Source organism: Oryx dammah, unplaced genomic scaffold (genome assembly GCF_014754425.2).
Source record: "Oryx dammah isolate SB20612 unplaced genomic scaffold, SCBI_Odam_1.1 HiC_scaffold_2, whole genome shotgun sequence".
NCBI lineage: Eukaryota > Metazoa > Chordata > Mammalia > Artiodactyla > Bovidae > Oryx > Oryx dammah.
The window spans coordinates 137151053-137178461 of NW_024070186.1; the positions used below are offsets into that span (position 1 = coordinate 137151053).

Sequence of the window (27409 nt, forward strand, 5' to 3'; positions counted from 1 at the left end):
CAGGCAGATTCTTTACCCCTGAGCCACCAGGGAAACTATGTGTCCAGTTTTAATGCTGTTTGATGAGTGCACTTAAATGTGATAAAAGCGTAGGATGGTGCATGAACATAAATGGTCTTGAATGTAGCTTGACTTTTCTTTCATTCTCAAATCTATTGGCTTCAGCGTTACTAACATTTTATTACAGTATTAAGGGCTAATAGGAAGGATCATATAATGGCTGATAATACAATTCTTCATTTTGGTTTGTTCTGTTGGAATGTCTCATTGGAAAACCAGCAATGAAATCATCATTATGGAGAATTTGGACTGGATTTACTTTTGATTTTGCTCTGTGTTTATTTTTACAGTGTGAACGGGGAGAGGGGGTAGAAGGGAGAGAGGCAAGCCCCATGTATCATCATCTTAGCACTTGGGGCCCCTTCCAGGTCATCTTTCAGCCCTGAAAGTCAGGGTTGGATGATGCAGAGGTTGAAGTGATAGAGCTGCTAAACAGAAACCAGTGTGTGCCCTTGAAACTTCAGATCTGCATTCATTACACATTTGACTTTACACATAACAAAATGTTGGGTTATCACAAGGAAAACATACAGTGACAGACTGGTGCTGTGCAAATTTTTATAGTGTAAATAGTAAGAAAAAAAATTAAGTTTTGTGTAATAGTTCATTTACAGACTGAATTTACATTTTATGTTAAATTGTTGCCTGGTCAAACTGCAGTCTTACTATAAGGCATAAGTAGTGAACAGACCTATTTTTATGTGTGTAATTAAACTGGATTTTTTTTTCCCCGTATAGGTGGGAAAGAGCATCATATATTCATAGTTTGTTCCATCTTTTATGCATGTAATGGATACTAGTTTTGTTACAGTAAGTCGTTAACCACAAGAAGGAGACTTTTTTTCAGTTCTTATGGGATTGTACTGAATTTGAAGTGAAGTGAAGTTGCTCAGTCATGTCCGACTCTTTGCGACCCCATGGACTGCAGCCCACCAGGCTCCTCCGTCCATGGGATTTTCCAGGCAAGAGTGCTGGAGTAGATTGCCATTTCCTTCTCCAAGGGACTTTTCTCGACCCAGGAATTGAACCTGGGTCTCCCCCGCGTTGTGGGCAGACGCTTTACCCTGGGAGCCATCAGGGAAGCCCAGTACTGAGTTTAAACCATCTCAAAAAATCAGTCAGCAGAAACTGTGTTGGAATTTTTGTTTGGAGCTCTGGATATCTATTTTTGCTTTTAGAGAGTTTTAAAATATTGCTATTCAGTGTTAATTCTCTCAGTAATCTAAGTGGAAGTTTCATAGGCTACAAATTTGAAAATAAGTTATAGAATTTTAAGATGTCTTCTTAAAATTATGTAATAACTTTGACTTTTTTCAGAAGGGAAATAAGCAGAGATAAAGTAAAAAAATGTCTTAAAGATAATATTGAGGTCAACATTTTGGTATGTTTAAAACTATATAAATTGACAGCATTTCTTCTCCTTTTGAATTGTCATCAAAATTTATTGCTTAGAAATATTTTTAAGATTTCAATAAGAGTCACAAAATCAAATTTAATAAAAATTCGGAATTATAGAAGCCTGGACACAAAATGTATCAGAATTCATCAGCCTGTGCCCAGTGATAGGAGTTCCAAGTGTGTTTCTGACACCATGGCAAGCATGAATTAATGCGGCCTTGAATTAGACTGATGGAACTGACCTTTCAGAGACTCTAGCCAGGTTCAGTTTTAAACATCTACCTGGAGAATAAAAATCCTCTTAGGTTCTTCCAACTCATGTGAAAATACTGTTATTCCAAATAATATTGAGAAGCCTCCAGTGCTCTGAAACGAAACTGTATTGACTAGGATGTGTATTAGTATTTCTATTTCTACAGAGGCGCACACACACAGACTGGGACCACTGAGTTGGAGTTTCATTACTCTGGTCCCCAGTAGAGCCCTGTTTCAGCCACACCCTGTGGTCCCTCTGAACAGTCGAGGTGTCCTGAGGGTGCTGCCAGCCTGGGAGCAGATGCTCAGTCCATTTGTGTTTCATTTTCTAGATTTCATCAGAGGTTTGAGTATCACTACTCCTGAACAGATGATTGAAAAGGCCAAAGGGGAAACTGCTTATTTGCCATGCAAATTTACCCTCAGTCCAGAAGACCAGGGCCCGCTGGACATCGAGTGGCTGCTGTCACCAGCCGATAATCAGAAGGTGGATCAAGTGGTAAGTGCTGCTCACTCGGCAGATGTCGGGGGAGCCTGTGTTTGGTGTCTGTCACTGTGTTGATATCATAGGTGGGGGGACATGGGGAGCTGTGAAGGAAGCCTGAGACTTCCGCGGCTTGCAGTGTAGGGGAGAGAGGCAGATGCTTGGAAAGTAAGCACCCTGATGTAATGGAGTGAAATGGATAAGTGACCTCAGATTTCAGAGGAAGGAGAGGTCACCAGACTTTTCACAGAGGACTGCAAGGAAGAAGGGGAGCTTGAGCATGTTCTGAAAATCTGGCCTTGGAAATACGTGTGGCCCAGGGGCATGGGAGGTGTGTACAGAGCAGGCTTGTTAGTCTGCAGGGAAGTGTGTGACATGTCAGGGGCACTGGGGTAAACTGGATGTTGTGAAAGGTTAGATAGAATTGAATTTCCAAGTTTCACACAAGGATTCCATCACCAGTATAAGGGTCAAATCTAACAGAGGTGTGAAAGTATATATTATTACAGTCTATTTCCCATATTTTCGCAAGTTAAATATCCTGTATGTTAAATGCCTTAAAAAACAAAATAGCAGTTGGCCCTCCAGATCTGTGAGTTCTGCGTTGGTGGATTAAACCAATCATGGATTGAAAACATTCAGGAAAAAAAAAAAAATTCCAGAATATTCCAGACAGCAAAACTTGAACTTTCCACATGCCAGCAATAATTTACATAGCACTTACATTGTATTAAGTATTCTAGATAAAGGTAATCTGGATAAAGTATATGGGATAATGGATAAGTGACCTCAGATTTCAGAGGAAGGAAAAGGTCACCAGACTTCTTACAGAGGGCTGCAAGGAAGAAGGGGAGCTTGAGAATGTTCTGAAAATCTGGCCTTGGAAGTGTGTGTGGCCCTGAGCCATGGGAAATGTGTAAGGAGCAGGCATGGTAGTCCGCAGGGATATGCGTGACATGTCGGGGATGCCATCCTCGGCCATCTAGATAAAGATACGGGAGGATGCATATGCTTTACCATCTTAAAAGTACGTCAAGCTTCCCTGGTGGCTCAGTGGTAAAGAATCCACTTGCTAATAATGCAGGAGACACAGGTTCGATTCCTGGTTCAGGAAGATCCCCTGGAGAAATGGCAACACCTGCTCCAGTATTCTTGCCTGGGAAATCCCGTGGATAGAGGAGCCTGGTGGGTGACAGTCCTTGGGGTCACAGAAGGGTTGAATATGACTTTAGCGACCAAACAACAATATACATATGCCATCTTATTTGAGGGAGCTGAGTATCCGTGGATTTTGGCATCTGAGGAAGGGAAGGGGGAAAGGGAGGAGGTTCTAGAACCACCCCCCAACCCCATGGTTACTGAGGGATGACTGTATTGTTACAGAATTTTTTCTAGTTACACTTTGACAGGGACCTAATGTAGAAAACCCCATTGTTCTGTGACCCATAATCAGAGGCATTTTTATAAAGGTGATCAAGGAGTTAAAAAAGTGATTAAGGCACGCTTGGCCAGTGAAGGCAGGATACAAGTGGAGGGGTTTTTATTAGCTGTTCTCTTGTATGCTATTCTGTAAGACAAGCTCAAGACTTCCTCTTAGTCACCAGTTTCCATTAACCCTGTGGGGCTCGATTTCTGCCCCATCTGCAAATACATGTATCACACTTTGCCTTTTAATGGTACCATAATATTTCACTTCCTTTAGAATGCTTCATATTAGCTTTGTCTGACATACTTAAAAATATGTCAACATTAACAAATACTATTAAACCAGGGAGAGAAAAAGAAGTTCAAATATTTGGAGTAATGTACCAAATTCAGACTCAAATTGAAGAAAGTTAGGGAGAACCACTAGACCATTCAGGTATGACCTAAATCAAATCCCTTATGATTATACAGTGGAAGTGAGAAATAGATTTAAGGGTCTAGATCTGATAGATAGAGTGCCTGATGAACTATGGAATGAGGTTTGTGACATGGTACAGGAGACAGAGATCAAGACCATCCCCATGGAAAAGAAATGCAAAAAAGCAAAATGGCTCTCTGGGGAGGCCTTACAAATAGCTGTGAAAAGAAGAGAAGTGAAAGCAAAGGAGAAAAGGAAGGATATAAGCATCTGAATGCAGAGTTCCAAAGAATAGCAAGAAGAGATAAGAAAGCCTTCCTCAGTGATCAATGCAAAGAAATAGAGGAAAACAACAGAATGGGAAAGACTAGAGATCTCTTCCAGAAAATTAGAGATACCAAGGGAACATTTCATGCAAAGATGGGCTCGATAAAAGACAGAAATGGTATGGACCTAACTGAAGCAGAAAATATTAAGAAGAGGTGGCAAGAATACACAGAAGAACTGTACAAAAAAGATCTTCACGACCCAGATAATCATGATGATGTGATCACTAATCTAGAGCCAGACATCCTGGAATGTGACAAGTGGGCCTTAGAAAGCATCACCATGAACAAAGCTAGTGGAGGTGATGGAATTCCAGTTGAGCTGTTTCAAATCCTGGAAGATGATGCTGTCAAAGTGCTGCACTCAATATACCAGCAAATTTGGAAAACTCAGCAGTGGCCACAGGACTGGAAAAGGTCCATTTTCATTCCAGTCCCAAAGAAAGGCAATGCCAAAGAATGCTCAAACTACCGCACAATTGCACTCATCTCACATGCTAGTAAAGTAATGCTCAAAATTCTCCAAGCCAGGCTTCAGCAATACGTGAACCGTGAACTCCCTGATGTTCAAGCTGGTTTTAGAAAAGGCAGAGGAACCAGAGATCAAATTGCCAACATCTGCTGGATCATGGAAAAAGCAAGAGAGTTCCAGAAAAACATCTATTTCTGCTTTCTTGACTATGCCAAAGCCTTTGACTGTGTGGATCACAATAAACTGTGGAAAATTCTGAAAGAGATGGGCATACCAGACCACCTCACCTACCTCTTGAGAAATCTGTATGCAGGTCAGGAAGCAACAGTTAGAACTGGACGCAGAACAACAGACTGGTTCCAAATAGGAAAAGGAGTACGTCAAAGCTGTATATTGTCACCCTGCTCATTTAACTTCTGTGCAGAGTACATCATGAGAAACGCTGGACTGGAAGAAACACAAGCTGGAATCAAGATTGCTGGGAGAAATATCAATCACCTCAGATATGCAGATGACACCACCCTTATGGCAGAAAGTGAAGAGGAGCTAAAAAGTCTCTCGATGAAAGTGAAAGAGGAGAGCGAAAAAGTTGGCTTAAAGCTCAACATTCAGAAAACAAAGATCATGGCATCCGGTCCCATCACTTCATGGGAAATAGTTGGGGAAACAGTAGAAACAATGTCAGACTTTATTTTTTGGGGCTCCAAAATCACTGCAGATGGTGACTGCAGCCATGAAATTAAAAGACGCTTACTCCATGGAAGAAAAGTTATGACCAACCTAGATAGCATATTGAAAAGCAGAGACATTACTTTGCCAACAAAGGTCTGTCTAATCAAGGCTATGGTTTTTCCAGTGGTCATGTATGGATGTGAGAGTTGGACTGTGAAGAAGGCTGAGTGCCAAAGAATTGATGCTTTTGAACTGTAGTGTTGGAGAAGACTCTTGAAGAGTCCCTTGGACTGCAAGGAGATTCAACCAGTCCATTCTGAAGGACATCAGCCCTGGGATTTCTTTGGAAGGAATGATGCTAAAGCTGAAACTCCAATACTTTGGCCACCTCATACAAAGAGTTGACTCACTGGAAAAGACTGTGATGCTGGGAGGGATTGGGGGCAGGAGGAGAAGGGGACGACCAAGGATGAGATGGCTGGATGGCATCACGGACTCGAGGGACGTGAGTCTGAGTAAACTCCGGGAGATGGTGATGGACTGGGAGGCCTGGCGTGCTGCGATTCATGGGGTTGCAAAGAGTCGGACACGACTGAGCGACTGAACTGTACTATATATATATATATATATATATATATATATATTTGGAAGGGAAATTTTTACTTGTGGTTCGTATTAAAAACAAAGGGGTTATCCAGGCAGCAGTTAGTGGCTGAATGAATGCAGTTAGGTAATTAACTGTTTTTGGCAAATACAAGTAGTGTGCCCATGATGTTTTTGTGAAGGAAAAAATTAAGGTGCTTTCCTGAGTTGTAAATGGCTGGGGCCACTCCCTCCAAGGATATATATCTACCCTGATTCTGATATGAGAACTTCCTTCTCTCCCTGAAGGAAAAGAAATTGAGCCCGACTCCTCCTATCTACTCAGCCCAGATACCCTGTCCCCCTCCCATCTTGCTCTTCATCCCTCCCCTCTTCCCATGACAGTGCCAACACCCTGAACTCGGGCTTCTGCCTGAGCCCCTGCACACCCCTCATTCCTTTGCCAGTGAATTGCCCACCTCCTTTAGAATCCAGGACTCTGGTTCCATGGTTAAGATGCGAGAATGGAGAGCACAGATCCTGGCTTAAGGCTCAGGGGTGAAGCCCAGGGACAAGGTGCCTCTTGGGACCAAAAAGGCCAGTGTGTCCTGGAGCCTTGTGTTTCCATTCAGGGAAGGAGAATCCAAGGACTTCTGTGCTAAGTGGGAGGCCCAAGCCTCATAGTCCACAGGACCTGAGAGACAAATGTGATAGTGGGTGATGGGCTGAAGTGTCCATTTCTGGGTTAAGATACCTAGCCTCTAACCTAAAGCACAGTAAATAAGGCCAAAAGAAAGAAGGGTTAGGGAGAGATTGATGCATAGGAGGATGTGTGCATAGAATTACAGCTGTATTATGCTTGCTAAATCCTTCTTGTAATATTTTAAGCTAGTGGGCAGTGTGATGGGGGCCTGGGCTGGAAAAATTTCCCTCCTCATTCCCTGTGTGATCTCTTTAATCAGCAGTTACGATGTACTCATGCACTTACCGTGTGCTGGGCTTTATATGCTTTATAAACCCTGGACAGGGTTTTATATACTTTAATTATATATACTTACTTAAGTTTTAAAACAACACCCCAGAATGAAGATCATTATACATTCGAGGAGGAGGAAAAGGAGGCCCAGGAATTTGAAGGAACATGCCCAGGGTCACGTAGCTGGCAACAGACACAGCAGGGGTTTTGAGCCCAGATCTTTCCCGACTGCTCCTCCCACCCCCTGCCCTGACCCTGTCTGGATTATCTTATGCAGTATCATGTACTGCCTCCCATATTTCATAAGCCTCTATTTCCTCATATGTAAACTAAGAACAGGTACACTTGCTTCTCAGGGTTGTGATAAGAATTTTCTGAAAATACTGTATGGTTTAGTGTTTTCTGAGTCTACAAGTCATACAGAAATGTTCATGTAGGCAGCCTGCAATGCCAGACCGGATGGATGTGGTTTCCATCGCAGCTGTATTGAGAGAGTTGGTCTGTGACAGCCACTGCCTTCCGCACGGTTAAAACGTTAAATGTGGATCGTGCCTCCATCCCCGTTGGGCTGTAAAGAAGAATCAAAATTGCCTGGTACATGTTACTTCCCTATTTCTCAGCGACTGTTTGTAAAATTGTTTTCATGAGAGCATGACCACATTAGTTTACAAAAATGACTGACTGTGAAGACGCATTTGTCAGGCCCTCCTTGAAAGGCTGGGCTTCCACGTGGCTCAGTGGTAAAGAATCCGCCTGCCAGTGCAGGAGACTCCAGTTCGATCCCTGGATCAGGAAGATCCCCTGGAGAAGGAAATGGCAATCCGCTCCAATATTCTTGACTGAGAAATCCCACGGACAGAGAATGCTGGCAGGCTGTGGTTCATGAGTTCACAGAGTCGGACACGACATAGGGACTGACGACTAGGGCCTACTAAAAAGGCGTGTGTGTATGAGGGGTTCAAAGTATCACTGGTTGAACTCCCTGGCTTTTCACAACAAGAGAGTCCATGGGTTAATACAGAGGAAGATACATTTAAGGCGTTCTCAGTACTGCTGTTGACAGGTAGATGTGGGCAGAGATGGAGCAAATAAAGTGATGGCTTGTGTTTACGGAGCAAGTCAGCTGTGGACCTTTCAACTGCTTTTATTTACTTAGCAAGCTGATATTGAGTGCTCCCTCAGTGCTGACTCTTAATATGTAAGCAAAAGATCTTTAGTGAATTAGGAGTGGGGGCAACATGGTAGAGGAGGTGATGAAAGAAAGCCCAAGTCTGTGCTCTGGAGAAATTCCTACACATAGTGCCGATGCTGATCTTACTGAACATACCAGATAGATGGTCTGCAGGATGTATGCTGTAGTTTTCTGATTATTATGTAAGTTTGGTACTATTGCTCTTTGGCCCTTGGGTCTCAGATGGCCAGAATGAAGGACTTCATGAGTGAATAAAATGTATGAAGTATTTAAATAAATTTTCAGTTCAGTTCAGTCGCTCAGTTGTGAAGGGTCTTTGCTTTTAGTCTCTGAAGATTAATTGGAAGGTCCTGTTAACCAGGCTGGGCAGACACATCTTAACAAGTTTATGATTTTATCTGTTGTAGCCTGGAACCTTCAAGTGCCCCCAGCTTAGTATATTAAGATAAAAAATGTCTTTGTTGTTATTACTGTTCTTAAGTTCCACAGGTAAATTATCTTTTGGGAGTAGTGGTGGTGCTTGATAATCTGATTTTATACAGTTGATTGGCATACTTCTTTCTCTGAGGCAGCTGAAAAACAGAGTGTATAAGAATTCACAAGTCCACACTCTTGTGCGTCTCACCGAATGGCTCACATAGAGGACGGTATTATTTAGTCATGTCGGGTCTTGGTTTCCCCATCTGTAATGACCATGTGTTATCATACTTAAGGATCATATTGGCCTCTTTCTGTTTTCTTGAGAGCTCGTTTGGAGGTTCTAGTAGGAGAGCACAGCTACTCGTGAAACCCTTGACTGAAGACCGATCCTCCTCTGCCGGGAATGGTCTTCATCTCCCACTGTGTGTGCAGCTTCGGGAGGGGTGCTCCTGGAGGGACGCTCCTGGAGTGGTGAGCGAGGGAGGGGCTGATCTAGCCAGCCAGATCGGCTGAATCAGCCCCGGTGATCAGTGAGCTGACAGATGTTGCAAACAGATCGCCCTCACATCCTCATTCCGTTTTCTTCACCTGTGGTTTGAATAGTTGTAGATTCCTCAGAATATTGTGTTCTTTTTTTGTTTTTTTGGATCCCTACAGCACTGTGGTGTGTCTAGAACTCCTTTAACAAGACAGGGAGTTCACTTGCTTGCTTGTTTTCTCATTGTCTTATTTTGGCTTTCTTTCAGATTATTTTATATTCTGGAGACAAAATTTATGATGACTACTATCAAGATCTGAAAGGACGAGTACATTTTACAAGTAATGATCTCAAATCTGGTGATGCTTCAATAAATGTGACAAATTTACAGTTGTCCGATATTGGCACATATCAGTGCAAAGTGAAAAAAGCTCCTGGTGTTGGAAATAAGAAGATTCAGCTGACAGTTCTTGGTAAGTTATTTGTATCAGTGTTATGTATTAACAGGGTAAGGGATCACAGTACTGTAGCAGCAGCATTTACGTGAGACAAAACTTAGAATTCTAGAGTAGTAAGTTTCAGTATTTGACATTCTGTCCTCAAATAGCATAAAACATAAAGCTGGCAATTTTTTTTAATAGAAAAAATAAGTGAACAGCTTCTTGGTGAAGTTCATGAAAGTATTTGAAAGTAAATGAAGGAGGTCTGTGATGTGGGAGATGAACCATAAGGCAGGGGTAGGGGATCCAGACTTTTTGCCTTGTTCTCAGGTTTACTCTGGGAATTAAATAGAACATTTCCTGGGCCTCAAGCCTACATTTTTGAGACATAACAATAAAAATCATTAAATCTCTATGCAGTCTCATTCAGCTCAAAATTGTGACATGTGCTTTAAGCTTTATCAAACCGCATGTCCCAAGGAATAAATGAGATTTCTATGATGACTAATTGGAGTATTTAGAGTAGAGCAGATGGAATATGGTAGCTTGAATATTGAATTGGGGTAAGGCTATTAGACCTCGGACAGTCCTTTAACCTCTCTGAGCATCATGATCTTTTCATCCTTAAAAGTAAGGAGGCTAGACAGCTGGCCGCTAGGATGTAGCTCTCCAGGACAGTTAAGAAGGAGACTAAGTATAAACTGCTTTGTGAACATAGTAGACTGAAAAGTTTATTATCCTTCTCTAGATTCTGTGGTCATGCACAAGCACCCTTAAGCCCTGCAAACTGAGAAACTCTGAAAGGTATTGCTCAGAAATATGCTTCTAAAATCTTGCTGTGGTAGCTTTGCCCAAAAGTACAATGAGCTGCCATGTATAGAATCTCAATAGTCTGGCACTATTATATGACGGAAAATTCCCGTGTGACCTAAGGTGTCAGGTTTGGGGGATACTTGGGGACTCACTTTACATAGGAAATGCTGACTGCTGAAATTGCCTTCCATATCCCTGGAAATAACTCATCTGCACAAGTCTCCCTCACATCAACTTCTACCTTTTGTTCCTTTTAATTTAGAGAACTGAGCAGGGGTTAAGTGTGTCAGATTCCAGACTTATTTAGAGCAGGTCAGTTCAGTTCAGTCCAGTCGCTCAGTCATGGCCAACTCTGCGACACCATGAACCGCAGCACGCCAGGCCTCCCTGTCCATCACCAACTCCTGGAGTCCACCCAAACTCATGTCCATTGAGTCAGTGATGCCATCCAACCATCTCATCCTCTGTCATCCCCTTCTCCTCCTGCCCCCAATCCCTCCCCAGCATCACAGTCTTTTCCAATGAGTCAACTCTCCACATGAGGTGGCCAAAGTATTTGAGTTTCAGCTTCAACATCAGTCCTTCCAATGAATATTCAGGACTGATTTCCTTTAGGAAGGACTGGCTTGATCTCCTTGCAGTCCAAGGGACTCTCAAGGGTCTTCTCCAACACCACAGTTCAAAAGCATCAATTCTTCAGCGCTCAGCTTTCTTTATAGTCCAGCTCTCACATCCATACATGACTACTAGAAAAACCATAGCCTTGACTAGACAGACCTTTGTTGGCAAAGTAATGTCTGTGCTTTTGAATATACTATCTAGGTTGGTCGTAACTTTCCTTCCAAGGAGTAAACGTCTTTTAATTTCATGGCTGCAGTCACCATCTGCGGTGATTTTGGAGCCCAGAAAAATAGCCGATAGAGACTAATTTTTGTGCATCCCAGCAACAACTCCCAGGGTTGTTGTGATTGATAAGGCAGTCTTCTGGCAACATCATCGAGGGCGTCCTGGTAAGAGGCACTCCATGCTGAGTGGAACCCATTCAGAATATGTCTGTGGTAGGAAAGCAAGTGAACCTAAAGAGGAACCGGGAAAGGCAATATGGTAACATTGGAAATTCTAGCCTTTTGTGTCTACATTCAGCAAACATGGAGTTGCCTTTCTTTTTTATAAATGTGGAAGCTGGTAAAAGTTTAATAACTTGTCTGAACTCTTATCCCAGACTGTGGCATACCTGAAATTATAACTCTGAGTGTATCTTCTTTCTGGCTTCCCTGGTGATTTCAGACAGTAAAGAATCTGCCTGCAGTGCAGGAGATATGGGTTGGATCCCTGGGTTGAGAAGATCCTCTGGAGGAGGGAATGGCAACCCACTCCAGTATTCTTGCCTGGAGAATTCCATGGACAGAGGAGCCTGGCGGGCTACAGTCACTGCTTTCCAGGAATTGTTGAGTTAAGATATATATGGAATTTTAACTGGTTCCTGATATACCAAGCAGATTATACCTGCTTGTCAGAATTATTTACTGTGGAGTCCCTCTTTGATGGGGGCAGTTACCCTGGGAGGGATGTGATTGGCACATGTTCCCAAAAGAGATGTGGACAGATACTCTGTGTGTGTGTGTGTGTGTGTGTGTGTGTGTGTACGATCTCGTAGGGGCTGTCATAGACTCTGGCCAGGCACACCCGAGGCAGCAGCCATGACTGTCGGGCAGGAGGGATGGCCTTTTACTTTAAACCTCACACCTCTGACGTCTTCTTCCTCAGCCTGGATGGGTGGGAAGCGCTGACACTGTAACTCCCTTTGTTAGCTCTGTCTGGGATCACCATGGTAAGCAAGCTCTGGTGTCAAACCATGGGGGCAGGGAGAGACTGCATGAGGGGTGAGGGGAGAGGGGACAGTGATGGCTGAAGGGGGAAGTGGGAATGACCTCTGACCGTGAGGGTGACCTCTGACCTGGTGAGACTGTCTCAGAGCCAGAGGAGAATTTCTTCATCTCTCCTCCATGTTTTCAGATGAGTCAGGACCACTGTGGCGGAAGACGCTAGAAGTTTCTCTTGAAAGTGAGAGCTGGATAGAAACTTAATTTGTTTGCTTTTTTCCTGAAAAATACTGCTTAGGCAGTCTGGAGGAAAGATTAAACAGGATGCCTTATAGAGACCAGACTGTCCAGTGGAGCTTTTGATTGCTTCACTGTCAGAGGCTCAGCCTGAGACTTCACTTCGATTTGCTTGTCTGAAACCTGTAGATGCCACCATGGTGTCCCCATAGTAATGGAAACTTGTTCGGGGGCTTCCCTGGTGGTCTAGTGATTAAGACTCTGAGCTCCCAATGCAAGGGTCGCAGCTTCGATCTCTGGTTGGGGAACTAAGAGCCACATGGCACAGCCAAAAAACAATTAAGAAAAAAAGAAAGCTTGTTCAGAGCCCTGGTTGCTGTACAGACATGAACGGGGATGGCTGTTAGCTGCCTGGGTGTGAGGGGTGGCGTGTCGCTATCCCATGCTCTGTTGCTCGGGCCCGCCCTGCTCTTTCAGATGCACCGACTGTGCAAGTGGATGCAGCTCAATAAAGAAGCTGCACGTGGGTGATGATGACAAGGGCTATGGTGGCTGCTCACTGCCAGCACCTTCCCTGAGAACTCCAGAAACCCTGTTACTGGGCCCTTTTGGTGTAAATAGACTTGGCTACTTTGGTGTCTATGGTGCACTCAGACTGCACCCGCACCACGAGGAGGGCATGTGCAGGGATTCAGTCAACACTGGGATTTATTTGTGTTTTTTTTCACTTTTTATTCTGAAATAATTTTAGTTTTACAGACAAGTTGCAAAACTAGCAGAAAGTTCATTAGAGTATACCCATTACCTAATTTTTCCTAAGGATAACATTTTTCAAAATCATAATACAACTACTAAAACCAAGAAATTAGTATTGAAGCTATACTATTAACTATGGGCCTAATTTGAACTTTACAGCTTCCCATTAATGCCCTTTTCTTCCCGGGTCAAGTCGAAGGTCCATTGATGAATTGATGTCCCCTCTAGTCTCCTCAAGTTAATGTCAAGGGGCACGTGTTGTTCTGTCTTATTGTTAACCATGATCACTTGGTCTAAATTTTATCTGATAGATTTCTCCATTATAAAATTACTAATTTTCCCTCTGGGATTGAAAAATACCTCCCCCCCACCAAATCCCCAATACCAGCTCTTTGTATATAAAATAAAAGTTTGAAAACCTCAAAAATATATATATATATACTAGCCCTTTTCATATATAAAAGTTTGAAAACTTCAACAATAATAAAAATAGTAGCTCTTTGTATATAAAATAAAAGTTTGAAAACTTCAACAATAATAACAAAAATAGTAGCTCTTTGTATATAAAATAAAAGTTTGAAAACTTCAACAATAATAACAAAAATAGTAGCTCTTTGTATATAAAATAAAAGTTTGAAAACTTAAAAAAAAATCCCAGTCGGGGAGCCACTTTGAGACTTTGCAAATATCCTTTCTCCTCAAACTTTCTGCCTATTGATTTTTACCATCTATGCATGGTTTTCACCAGAAGTCGAGGTATTTTGAACCAAGCAAAAATACTATTCCTGGGTGGATGACCTGCTGATAAAAGTATATTCTGTCCCAAATAGAGATTTAGAGTATTTTCTGTAGTCTGAGGTAGCGGGCCCCTAGCTCGGAGGGATGATGATATAACACACAGATGGAACACAGCATTACTAAATTGGTGGGATGCCAACCAAGTGTAAGTTCAAAGTCATAGATCTTCAACTGAGAAGGATTATTTATTGGTTTTGTCACTGAACATGGTGACGGATGTTCTGAGGACAATGGCTGGGTATCCTGGAGCCCCAGACCAAAGAAATATTAGATGATAAAACTTGATCTTTGTTCCCTTTCTGGTTTTACCTTTCAGTCCAGCAAGGTGTCATGGATTAAGAGTTAGTCTTCCCTATATTAGGATGGGTAAAATTATTATGGTTAGTGGTTGGGGTTGCCATGTAAAAGACTTGCACTTTCTTCTCCCTTTGGAAAGCAGGTAGCCACTTCTAGGCAGGGTTTCCCAGGTGTCACTAGTGGTAAAAAGCCCGCCGGCCAACACAGGAGACATCAGAGGCTCGAGTTCAGTCCTTGGGTTGGGAAGATCCCCTGGAGAGGATATGGCAGCTCATTCCAGTATTCCTGCCTGGAGAATCCCATGGACAGAGGAGCCTGGTGGGCTACAGTCCATGGGGTTGCACAGAGTTGGACATGACTGAAGCAACTTAGCACACCTGCACTCCTGAGCAACACTCAGAACTAGAGTTGGTAAAATCTTGTTCTGTTGTGGATGCAGTATCTTGAAATCTCAAACTCAGTGGGACCCTGACTTCCTGAGCAGCCACTGTAAATAACTGCCCTTTATTGGATATATTTGGGAGGGGGACATTTTCAGTAGAAAAAAAGTTTAGGGTTAGAATGCTATATTACCAATAGATGCTTGATGTCCAAAGCATTGCTTCAATATCTCACTTACTGCTCATCTGCGTAATAAAGGATTTATTGGTAGTTTGAAAAAACAGAGAATAAGACTTATTTTGTTGAAGACTCAGGATGAAATCGGAGAAGGCAGTGGCACCCCACTCCAGTATTCTTGCCTGGCAAATGCCATGGACGGAGGAGCCTGGTGGGCTGCAGTCCATGGGGTCGCTAAGAGTAGGACACGACTGAGCGACGTCACTTTCACTTTTCACTTTCATGCATTGGAGAAGGAAATGGTAACCCACTCCAGTGTTCTTGCCTGGAGAATCCCAGGGATGGGGGAGCCTGGTGGGCTGCCATCTATGGGGTCGCATAGAGTCGGACACAACTGAAGTGACTTAGCAGCAGCAGCAGCAGCAGGATGAAATAATTGTGCAAAGCTGATTCAAAAGTCCAAATGATGTAGTGTCCAGGGCGACTGATAGATGTGAAAAAGAAACAGACTTGCTTAGGAAAATCAACAACACAGTTAAATGCATCTGTTGATCCTTATTAAAAAGTGTACATTGTAACAGAATAACAGACAAAGGGGAGAAATCCAATTAAATTTTAGAATTATCAAGAAATGTGTGAAGTGTGACCATGATCAACACCCTTAGTTAAAGAGGCCCCACTGGGTATGACAGACCCTGTCAGCCAGATTTGGAACAGTTTGACATTTTCTTATAGAGTTAAACATTCACTAACCTGATGTGAAAAAGGAAAAAATATGCCAGCACTTACAAGCAGCGTTGTTGTTTATAGCGTTGCAAAACTGTAAAACCCATTCATATTTATTCTTAGTAGTGAAAAAATAAAAGCCCAACCGGAACTTGAAAGACTCAACAAAGAAAAAGCAGTCCTGCTATCTATCAGACTGGGAGGATGGCTGCAGACAGTCAGGTCGAGGGTCTATGGGAAGGTTGCTCTCCCAAGGGTGTGGAGCGTTGGTAAACTCTGGCCTACGGCTGTCTCCTCACTGTTGCCCCCAGAGACACCTACACTACTCCTCCTATCCTGGGGGGCTCAGGTTGCTGGACTGTGCTCGTCTCCAGTTTAATCCCTGCTTCTCCTAATCCTGCCGCAGAAACGGCATCAGATTCAGAACTGGTCTCTGCTCTTGCAGACTCTTCCCTGAACCTTCAGACTCTCTCGCTGCCTTGTCCAGTGACATGCCACCGCTTCTCACAGTGCCTGCTCGCCAGTCCATCTGATTCCCGTTGACTTCATACCTGCTCCTGGTCTAACTGGATTTTGGTCATAACCCCTAGACAAAATCAGTGTTCATCAATATCTGAATGAAAAAGCAAATTTATGTTACAGTCAATGGGATCCAACTCAACAATAAGAAAGAACAGATAACTGATATGTATACAACAACATGGATCAATTGGATCAATCTCAAAGTGAAGAGGAATTAAAGAGCCTCTTGATGAGGATGAAAGGAGAATGAAAAAGCTAGTTTAAAACTCAACGTGCCAAAAAATTACGTTCCTATCACTTCATTTCAAATAGAAAGGGCAAATGGAAGCAGTGGCAGATTTTATTTTCTTGGGCTCCAAAATCACTGCAGACAGTGACTGCAACCAGGAAATTAAGATACTTGCTCCTTGGAAGGAAAGTTATGACAAACCTAGACAGCATATTAAAAAGTAGAGACATTATTTTGCCAACAAAGGTCCATCTGGTCAAAGCTATAGTTTTTCCAGTAGTCATGTATGGATGTGAGAGTTGGACCATAAAGAAGCCTGAGCACCAAAGAACTGATGCTTTCAAATTGTGGTGCTGGAGAAGACTCTTTGAGAGTCCCTTGGACTGCAAGGGGATCAAACCAGTCAATCCTAAAGGAAGTCAACCCTGACTCCATTGGAAGGACTGATGCTGAAGCTGAAGCTCTAATACTTTGGCCACCTGATGGAAAGAGCTGACTCGATGGAAAAGACTGATGCTAAGAAAGATTGAGGGCAGGAGAAAAAGGGGGCAACATAGTCTAAGATGGTTAGATAGCATCACCAACTCAATGGACATGAAATTGAGCAAACTCCAGAGATAGTGAACAACAGAGGAACCTGGCGTGCTGCAGTCCATGGGGTCACAAAGATTTGGACATGACTAAGCAACTGAGAAACAACAACAGAAGCCTTATGACGAATAAAAGAAGCAAAAGTACATACTGTGTATTCCATTTATGTGACTCACAGAGAAGCAGAACCAACCTATAGCGATTATGCAGTTGAGCAAGAGGGTATGACCTGCCAAGGTGTTAACTAGTACTGAGGTGGGTTGCATGTAATGGAGCTGTTAGCAGCTGCTTTAAACAGTACCTCAGAGAGACCTGGAGTATAACTTCAGAACTGCCTTTTTATAACACTGCTCTCTGAGGGGCTTGGATTGCTATAACCATGGAATGTAATTGGCCTTTGCTGCTCTTATGTGACTTGTCCCTTTTAACCCCCTGATGGTGGGCTAACAGAAGATTTAACAGTGCACACACACTCTAAGGGGACTACATACTCCCGGAAAACTATGCTACGTGTCAAGTTCCAAGTAGAAGAATAGGTTTAGGACTGGAGGGGAAGCGTCCTTGGGTCTGAAGCAGCCCAGGCCGCATCATTCTTGCTTCTTTCAGATGTGCCCCATGGGAGGGGCACAGACCCGCGTCTGAGCTGCTGCCTGGCCTCTTTCGCAATGGCTGCTTGCTTGAGCTCATTCTCGCCTGTTCTGAGCGGGACGCAGCTAAGGAAACTGGCATTGGCAACCTGTTTTAGTCTTTCAGTCTTGTCTACTCCGAACCCAGGACCACTGCTCTTGATTAGCGGTTTGCGACATGCTGTGTTTGTTTAAATCAACATTAGAGGACAGCCTTCTGAGTGGGAGAAAATAATAGCGAATGAAGCAACTGACAAACAACTAATCTCAAAAATATACAAGCAACTCATGCAGCTCAATTCCAGAAAAATAAACGACCCAGTCAAAAAATGGGCCAAAGAACTAAATAGACATTTCTCCAAAGAAGACATATGGATGGCTAACAAACACATGAAAAGATGCTCAACATCACTCATTATCAGAGAAATGCAAATCAAAACCACAATGAGGTACCATTTCACACCAGTCAGAATGGCAGCGATCCAAAAGTCTACAAGCAATAAATGCTGGAGAGGGTATGGAGAAAAGGGAACCCTCTTACACTGTTGGAGGGAATGCAAACTAGTTCAGCCACTATGGAGAACAGTGTGGAGATTCCTTAAAAAATTGCAAATAGAATTGCCTTATGACCCAGCAATCCCACTGCTGGGCATACACACCGAGAAAACCAGAATTGAAAGAGACACATGTACCCCAATGTTCGTCGCAGCACTGTTTATAATAGCTAGGACATGGAAGCAACCAAGGTGTCCATCAGCAGATGAATGGTTAAGAAAGCTGTGGTACATATACACAGTGGAGTATTACTCAGCCATTAAAAAGAATACATTTCAATCAGTTCTAATGAGGTGGATGAAACTGGAGCCAATTATACAGAGTGAAGTAAGCCAGAAAGAAAAACACCAATACAGTATACTAACACATATATATGGAATTTAGAAAGATGGCAATGATAACCCTGTATGCGAGACAGCAAAAGAGACACATGTATAGAACGGACTTTTGGACTCTGAGGGAGAGGGAAAGGGTGGGATGATTTGGGAGAATGGCATTGAAACATGTATACTATCATGTAAGAAACGAATTGCCAGTCTATGTTTGATACAGGATACAGGATGCTTGGGGCTGGTGCACGGGGATGATCCAGAGAGATGATATGGGGTGGGAGGTGGGAGGGGGGTTCAGGATTGGGAACTCACGTACACCCGTGGCTGATTCATGTCAATGTATGGCAAAACCAATACAGTATTGTAAAGCAAAATAAAGTAAAAATAAAAATTTTTAAAAATTAAAAAAATCAACATTAGAAACATACATTCCGTTTTCCTGTATGAAGTTATAACTTAATGTCTTTTCTTAGTTAAGCCTTCAGGTACACGATGTTATGTTGATGGATCAGAAGAAATTGGAAATGACTTTAAACTCAAATGTGAACCTAAAGAAGGTTCACTCCCACTACGATATGAATGGCAGAAGTTGTCCGACTCACAGAAACTGCCCGCTTCGTGGTTACCAGGTACTGCTGATTATACAGCTTGATTCTGTGTCATCGATTTGAACTTAAGCCTGGTAGGATTTGTACATGTATGTATAGATGTTTTAATCCCCAAAGCCTTCCCTTTCCTAGACAAAGCAATCAGGATTCTAAGGGAATTAGTGTTTTATAATGACGACTTGGTGTCATGTATAAATGAAGAGACATTTTATAACTGTTTAGGGTATTATAATTGATTTCTTTGGTGTGTATTTTTAATTACCGGTAATATTGATGGAAACTTCATTATCATAAATTAGTGGCTAAGCTACAAGGAGAGATGAATCTTGAGTGTTTTGGCTTGATTCAGGTTGAAGATATGGTTATTTACACATGGCATGTCTATAAAAACAAACAAAAACAATAGTTGTGTGACTCTAACCACAGTGATTCAAATTGTTTAAATCTGATTGCTCATCTGTGTGTTATAATTAATCTATTCAAACTGATTAACCCCCTCCATGCCCTGTCCTCTCTCCACCTCTGTCTTTTTCAGACTAAGAGGCTGAACAGTAGGACCCGTTTACTTTTCTGTTTCTTCTGTCTGGGGGGATGAGATACATTTTGCAGATCTTGCTGCTGCACCTAAGAGCTTTCATGCCACGGAGTATTCTTTTATAATCAGCGTGGCTCTGTTTCAACAGAGACCCTGTACCTGGCCGAAGCGTTCATGATTACTTTGGCTCTGACGTGAATGAACCGGAGGCGCGATGGTTTGCATTCAGGAGACATGAACGTGTCTTGCTGCGTTTGTTCTGCGTCTCGCTTCATTTTGTCTCACTTTTACCTGGATTGTCAACCAAGTAGGGTTTGCCTTTACTAGAAACTCAGCAGTCTGTTATTATAAGAATGGGTTTTGCTCCCTCACCCCCTCTTTCTTCCCACAGAAGTGACGTCACCTGTTATATCTGTGAAAAATGCCAGCGCCGAATACTCCGGGACATACAGCTGTACGGTGAGAAACAGAGTGGGCTCTGATCAGTGCCTGCTGCGCCTGGATGTGGTTCCTCGTAAGTATCTTCTCTGTGCTCTGATAAGGTGGTTTCGTGACGTTTACGCAGTCGCCTTTGGTTCCATCAGCAAGTGTGTGTGATGGGCAGTGGGATGCTGCCTTTGATCACAGCACTCTGGCTTGGTTACTCGCTTTTTTAAGACATGGAAGGGAAAGAAGTACTACATTTTATTAATAAAACCTTCATTATTGTAGCACCATCATGGAGGCAAGAGTTGTCAAGTTAATTCTTGTTTCATATTTAGCCAGTGTAAGTAAGGCTTCCCTGGTGGCTCTAGTGGTAAGAACACCCGCCTGCCAATGCGGAGATGTAAGAGGTGCAGGTTCAATCCGTGGGTCAGGAAGATCCCCTGGAGGAGGGCATGGCAACCCGCTCCAGCATTCTTGCCTGGAGAATCCCGTGGACAGAGGAGCCTGGCGGTCCATAGTCTGTGGGGTCGCAAAGAGGTGGACACGACTGAAGTGATTTAGCATGTGTGACTAAGGACATATTATTTACAACATTCTTATGCCAACCTAGATAGCTGTGAATAGTAAAATCTTTCAGAGTGATTTTATTGTTTTTATCCTTGAAATAGCTTATACAGTTCAGAAGACAGTTCGTTTAGTAGAGTTTCCCCTGACCAGAAAAAGCTAGCTAGTTTGTCTCTTAAAGTTAATATATGCAATGAAATCAATCTGGTATTGTGTATCATTAACTTCAATATGACTAGGTCAAAAGTATTTTTGTTTTGTGTTGTTTTTACTATTATTTATTTTCTTGTTAACATTTTATTCTAGCTTCAAACAGAGCTGGGACAATTGCAGGAGCTGTTATAGGAACTTTGCTTGCGCTCGTGCTCATTGCTCTTATTGTCTTTTGCTGTCATAAAAAGCGCAGAGAAGAAAAATACGAAAAGGAAGTTCACCATGATATCAGGTAATTAAGTACACAGGAGTTGACTGATACACTGAATTTATTACATCCTTAAAGCATTAGTTCTCTTAACCATCTGAAGCATTTGGCCACATGAGAACTGGATGAAAGCTGTAGCTTTTCCCCTTAACACATTTGAAAGCATTTTAATATTTATTTCAAGTGTGTGGAGCCAACTAACCTCTCCCCTACTTGGGGCCCTACTTGAAGAACCACTGCTGAATGGATATCTCAAGGCTGTTTGCCTTCTCCCAATAAAGTACAGGCGTGAAGTTTTCAAGAAATGAAGATGTTAAGGTTGGTTAGTTTGTTTTCTAAAGGTCTGATTGTATCTAGTAGCTAGTTAATAGATCTATTGGTAATGTGATTTAATTTTTTAAAAATATTCTAAACCAGTAGATCTTAACTAGAAGTGAATTATAACATTGAATTATAGAACTTGTAAAAATAACAACATATGACCAAAGTAACACCCAGAAAATTGACATTTGCTGAGTCTGGGGTGGGGTCTGGCACTTTTCTTTTTGAAGTGTACCAGAAGTAACTCAGATATATATTCTATGTCAGTGCTTATTATGAAAATTCTTATGCCTGCTTCTCAGTTTTTCCGAACTTAAATCTGCTAAGTTTTCAGCTAAAGTCTTAGATGAGTAGCTTTCATAATAAAAAGGATATTTTGTCTTGTTCTTTTTTTTTGGTTGAAATATCTGTCGGTTTATTGACTATGAAGTATTACACGACTATAACCAGATTATCTAGATCAGTGATACTAGAATATGAAAATATTTGAAGTTTGTTCTGTGTGAGACAACATTATAGAGTCATGCATTTCTGAAACACCCACATTTCATTGTGTGTGAAGGTGGAAACTCTGTATTGATGAACTTGGGCCAAACACACAGTTGATGACATCATGCCTTCCTGTGCTTGTTCTCTGTGTGTCACTCTCACTTTTACACACTTGATGCTTAAATAGCGGCTCTTCCCTCATCCCTACCCATGATTCACAGCTCACATAGTCTAAGATTTTTTAGAAACGTTCTTTGGGATCTTCGCTTTCTAGAGAAGACGTGCCTCCTCCCAAGAGCCGTACGTCCACTGCCAGAAGCTACATCGGCAGCAATCACTCATCCCTGGGATCCATGTCCCCGTCCAACATGGAAGGATATTCCAAGACTCAGTACAACCAAGTGCCAAGCGAAGACTTGGAACGCGCTCCTCAGAGTCCGACGCTCCCACCCGCTAAGGTAGCTGCCCCTAATCTCAGTAGGATGGGGGCGGTGCCTGTGATGATCCCAGCGCAGAGCAAGGACGGGTCCATAGTGTAGAGCCTCTGTGCCCGTCACCCATGCTCTCCTCTGGAAATATGAACACCCGTACGTTTTGCTACCAGCCTCAAAATACGTGAGAATAAAAAGCTAACCAAAAACTGTAAGAGTAATACATCAAAAAGTTTTGTTTGGATATATTGAAATGGTAAAGGCATTGAAGTTCTGATGATAGATTCATTATCTAAATAATATTTCCTTCAAGAGCTTGACTTTATAGGTTTCTGAATATCAATACTTAAGTCAGATGTGGCACTTTGAATATGAAATCAGAGGCGAAGAAGGAAATTGGTGAACTCTCGTGCACACCAAGTTGATACTTGAATCATCTGAAATTTCTGCCGTTGTCTTTAGATTGCTTTTTTCCCACTTAATTTATGTGACCCGATAGTGTTCCCCAAACCCCCTCAAAATTGGTAAAGAACGATTCATGGCAAAAATACTTACATGCATTTATGTTTGTTCTTGTTTTCACTTCTTCGAAAGCTTTGTGTTTGAAATGTCTCTAATAACTAGAAAACACTACAGTGTTCTAGAAATCACCTAGTTCCGTGTAATTCATAAGCCTTGGATATGAAATGACTTCTCAAGTATTTAATGGATAGATTGCTGTGGGTGGCAGGGACATAGGCTCTTTGGTATGCTAAATTACAGGAGCATTTATCTGATTCGTTTAGATAATTTGCTGTTACCTGTGTACAGTGATGACACTAGTGGTGCAATAGTGAGGATGGATTTTGCTGATTATGTTCCAGTGGCCCGAGGCCTGTGGTGGTCTGCAGAACAGTGGCCTGCTGTCAAAGATGTAGAGTATTTTGCAGTTCGCAAGTAAATGCTGGCCCCGCGCTTTAGGTGATATTTTCCTAATAAGAAAAAAAATTATAACTCATTTATTGTTTGGCAGTTACAGATTGTCATTCTCTAAATTATTGGTTCTAAATTGAAGAATTTTTTGTTTTCCTGGTTCGGTTCTTTTGTGTTTGTGATGGTGTTGTGTAGTATATGTTCTAGAAAGGTAATCTGAAATTTACCCTCTTGAATGCAGTTCCTGGAGGATATTTTTTTCATAGACTTAGAATGATGAACTACATTTTAAACTAGTAAGTGTCCTCTGTCAATTCTGTATTTCAGATTTGGGAGGATGTACAGTTGCTATTGTATGGCCAACATGTCTTGTGTAGTTTCAGAAAATCAAGTTGAGCTTGGAAAAGTTTGTCTTAGTTTTGTGGAAGTGACTTAATCTTTAAAAAAAAGAGAGAGAGAAATGAAAGGAAAAGGAATTAGAAAAATACTCCTACTGCCAAATGTGTTAAATACTGTTTTAGTAGATGAAAGTGAATTTATTGTACTTCCCTTAAGATTGTGAGGGAGTGTGGATTTAGTAGAATGAGCCAACAATTTCTTTATAGTAATAAGGTCTGCAATAAATTATTTCACTAGCTCTAAAACCTTTTCCCTAGATTTTAGTAGGGAGTTGGTTTCTGTTCATCTCTTTGGGTGCTGTGGTGGTAAACGCTACATTATACATTAATGTTGGCATGTATTTATGATTAGGCAGAGTATTGTATACATTTTTTAATGGCAAATTAAAGCTGAATGTGTAATGGATTCGTGTATAGTTTTACATATTTGGAAGCATTTTTAACATAGGTTTTTAACGTTACATAATGTTGCTTTTATACTTATGTTAACATTTTCATCCGTGCCTTTTGGGTAATTTAGTTTTATTATGAATTTCTGGTGCCTATGAGCTAGCTATCACCTGAAAGGTGCTTAGAGGTGAAGGTACTGTTCCTGAAAGTGCATCACTGTGATACCTGTCTATCCTCATACCTTCAGTCTTGCCTCTTCCTGTTCTTTTTGCATACAAGGTAACTGATTGTGTTACTCATATAAAGTTTTTAAAATGTCAACATCCCCTACACTCTTTGACTGTGTTTCTGATTTTATAATAATAACTATTTTTGAATATCAGATCTCTGATCTGTTTTATATGAATAAAATGTATAAGGTATTATAGAAGTAAATAACTGAGCACAGACATTACTAATAAGAATTTTGGTCCTTCCTAGTCCCAGTTTTGTAATGAAAATTATGCTATCAGTATAAGTAGAAATCCCTACAAAAAGTGGACATGTCGTAAGGCTTTCCTTACCTTAGACTTCGTAGTTAATCTGGGATTTGGCTGTAGAATCTCTTCCGAAAGTGCTTTTCAGGCAAGAATCCTGGAGTGGTTGCCATTTCCTATTCCAGGGGGTCTTCCCTACCCAGGGATCGAATCTGCACCTCTTGCGTGTCTCCTGCGTTGGCAGGTGGATTCTTTACCTCTAGTACCATCTGGGAAGACCCCATTGTTTTCTCTTCCCTTAGACTTCGCAGTTAATCTAGGATTTGGCTGTAGAGTCTCTTCCAGAATGCTTCCTTCCAATCCAGGTCCATTACCACCTACAGCCTGAGAAACAAGCTCAGGAAAAAAGGCCACTGTCATGACCTCAAGAGACCTGTGAGATGTGGTTGAGTTTAGAGGACAGAACTCAGTTTTCAGTTTATTATCTCCAGCTACTCATAAATTTCAGTGAATCCAAAAGTCAGATAGTACTGATAACTTCCTAAGTAATTCTGACTGATAATTTCCACTGAACTAGAGAGCAAATATTTGTTCTGTTGAATTACTGTTGGTAATCATCAAGCAAGTCAACAAAAGATTATTATTCAAGCATTTCGAAACGTCAGTCAAGGACAGCACTGAACCATCAAAGCAAAGCTGTTCCATTCCACTTTGTATCTAAGAGAGTGACACCATCTTTTTGAGTTAGTTGGGGTACCTTTAAAGGAAATATAGAGGTTATAATTCTGTGTTTTGAATATGTAGGTTATTGGTGCTTGTTTTCATATGGCAACCTTACTAATATTTCCCTGTTTGGAGATCAAAAACAATATTGATTAAACTGGCCAGTTATTCTAGGCAGATAACCTTTAAATTTGGGCTGTCATGGAGTTGTTACAATGGAAACACAGACTGAGTGTGTCTTATGGGGAGGTTAACTCAAGAAACACAATTAGATTATTGGTATGAAGACCTGGTTCTTATTAAAAAGATGATTTTTAGGATTGAGTTCTGAAAATTTGTAGCAGGTGAAGGGGCAGATAAGACAGTTTGATTAAATATGAAAAGAATTAATTGCATGAAGTTGGATATCCAGTCCTGTAATGTATGACTTAACTATTCTCTGTCTTTCTGTGTGCGTGCAGCATGTAAATTTGAAGTTATATAAACGTTTAAAGTTTTTTTTCTAATCTTTTTTCATCTCCATAGTGTTTAGGGCTTTCAGATGGCCTTATTCCAGTGGGCAAAGAAAACAAATTCATATTTTTTATGGTTAATGCTTTGATGTGTCATGTAAGGAGTAGTTTGTAGAAAATGTTGGCACAATTTTAACTTTTTAGTGGCTTGTGACATATATTATATATATGTGTATATATATATATATCTTTATAATATTTCTGTGTTTAGTAGTATAAATGTTCTGGGCAAGTTTTAATATTTCAAATGCCTTTGGATATTCTTGCAATAAAGGCGACATGTTCTGTAGTTAGACCTTTTTTACTCATTTGACACTAAAATGGTTCATAACTGAGCACAAATTCTACCTAATAGAAATAGGAATGAACAATATATATATTGGTGAATTGTGGTTCAGTTTGTCTTATGAAAGGTAACACCAATACATATTTGTTGTTTTGGCTTCTCACTGTTAATTAAAATCTAGTTTTGCAAAATATCCTAGTTTGTGATTTCAGAGTGTGGTAAATTTCAGTTGAGTTTGGTTTAGACCTCAAACACTAAAAGCTCCAAAGAACTCTGTTTTCTACTAACTTATTTTATGACACAAGTGTTGAGAGAGCCACAATTCACTGATTCTCCTATTCTCATCCCTAACTGTGAATTTTTGTGACAAATACACTTGTACTACTGAGAAGAAATATTTTGACACTTCACATATGCAAGTAGAGAACTGCGACTGTCAGTTTCAAAAATGATTTTTTTGTATTTCAAGTTTCTGGCTTAAATATCCAATGGTGCAGATTTTGAAATTTGTAAGAACAAAGTTTGGTTTCAAAAAAGCCAAAAACTTGCTCTAGTTTTGTGACTTTGTGTACTTTGAAAATAAAATCAAGAAAGCAATTTTTTGCCTCATGGTGTGGCTTCATTGTGCCTCTTATTTAAAAAGAAAAAGTCTACTTTATAATGTTTCAATATACTGTTCTCCCTGCTTTCCTGAGGCAGGGTTTCTTCCCCTGCAACCCCCTTGCATCTTTTATTAAAGTAAAGATCAGAGCAATCACACATCAATGAAAACTTATCCATGAAAATTTTTCCAGTCTTGTGCATCTGTATGACAGTGTATAACAATGTTTTTGGGGTTGAAGCCTCCAAAATTCCATGGAGGATCATGTCACAATTACAGTCTAAACTCAAGAGTTTTCAGATACATTAAAAATGTGTGTACAGTGAGTTCCCTGCTGGCCCAGTGGTAAGACTCCATGCTTCCCATGCAGGGGGTTTGGGTTCAGTCCCTGGTTGGGGAACTAAAATCCCCCATGCCCCATGGTATGGCCAAAATGAAAAAATGTTCATGCATATATATATTAAATACACATACATCTAGTTATGCTTTAAAGCTATTTTCATTGACTCTAAACAGTGATTTTAGAAAAAAAAAATGGGGTAGTAATGCTTTTGTAAGAAGATATTTTGAGAAATATTTTGTTTTTACTATAGTTTCTCAACCTTGGCTCTTTTAACATTTGGGGATGGATGATTCTTGCTTGTGGAGGACTATCTGTGCATTGCCAGTGTGTAGTGGCATTGCTGACCTTTACCTACAAAATGCCCATAGCTCCTGCCCTCCCTGCCGAGAGGCGACAACCAAAAATGTCTTCAGTGTTGCCAAATAGTCACTGGGGTGGGACAAAACCACCCCTGGTTGAGAATCAGTGGTTTATACTAATATGAAGCTTTCTACTCACGTTGAAGAGCGTAG

At 41.3% G+C, this 27409-nt stretch overlaps 1 protein-coding gene across 3 annotated transcripts in view; it reads left to right on the plus strand.

The window, feature by feature from the left end:
- Nucleotides 1-27409, plus strand: part of CXADR (CXADR Ig-like cell adhesion molecule) — a 65459-nt gene that overhangs the window by 22694 nt on the left and 15356 nt on the right. Inside the window, exons 2-7 of one of the 3 annotated variants that reach the window (XM_040227386.1) lie at nt 2046-2212; nt 9427-9631; nt 18935-19090; nt 19996-20118; nt 20901-21039; nt 22100-22283. In XM_040227386.1, coding sequence (XP_040083320.1) covers nt 2046-2212; nt 9427-9631; nt 18935-19090; nt 19996-20118; nt 20901-21039; nt 22100-22283 — 974 coding nt within the window. Of the gene's footprint in view, nt 1-2045; nt 2213-9426; nt 9632-18934; nt 19091-19995; nt 20119-20900; nt 21040-22099; nt 26552-27409 lie in introns of those variants that run through there. The other 2 variants (XM_040227379.1, XM_040227396.1) reach the window with 2 other exon arrangements.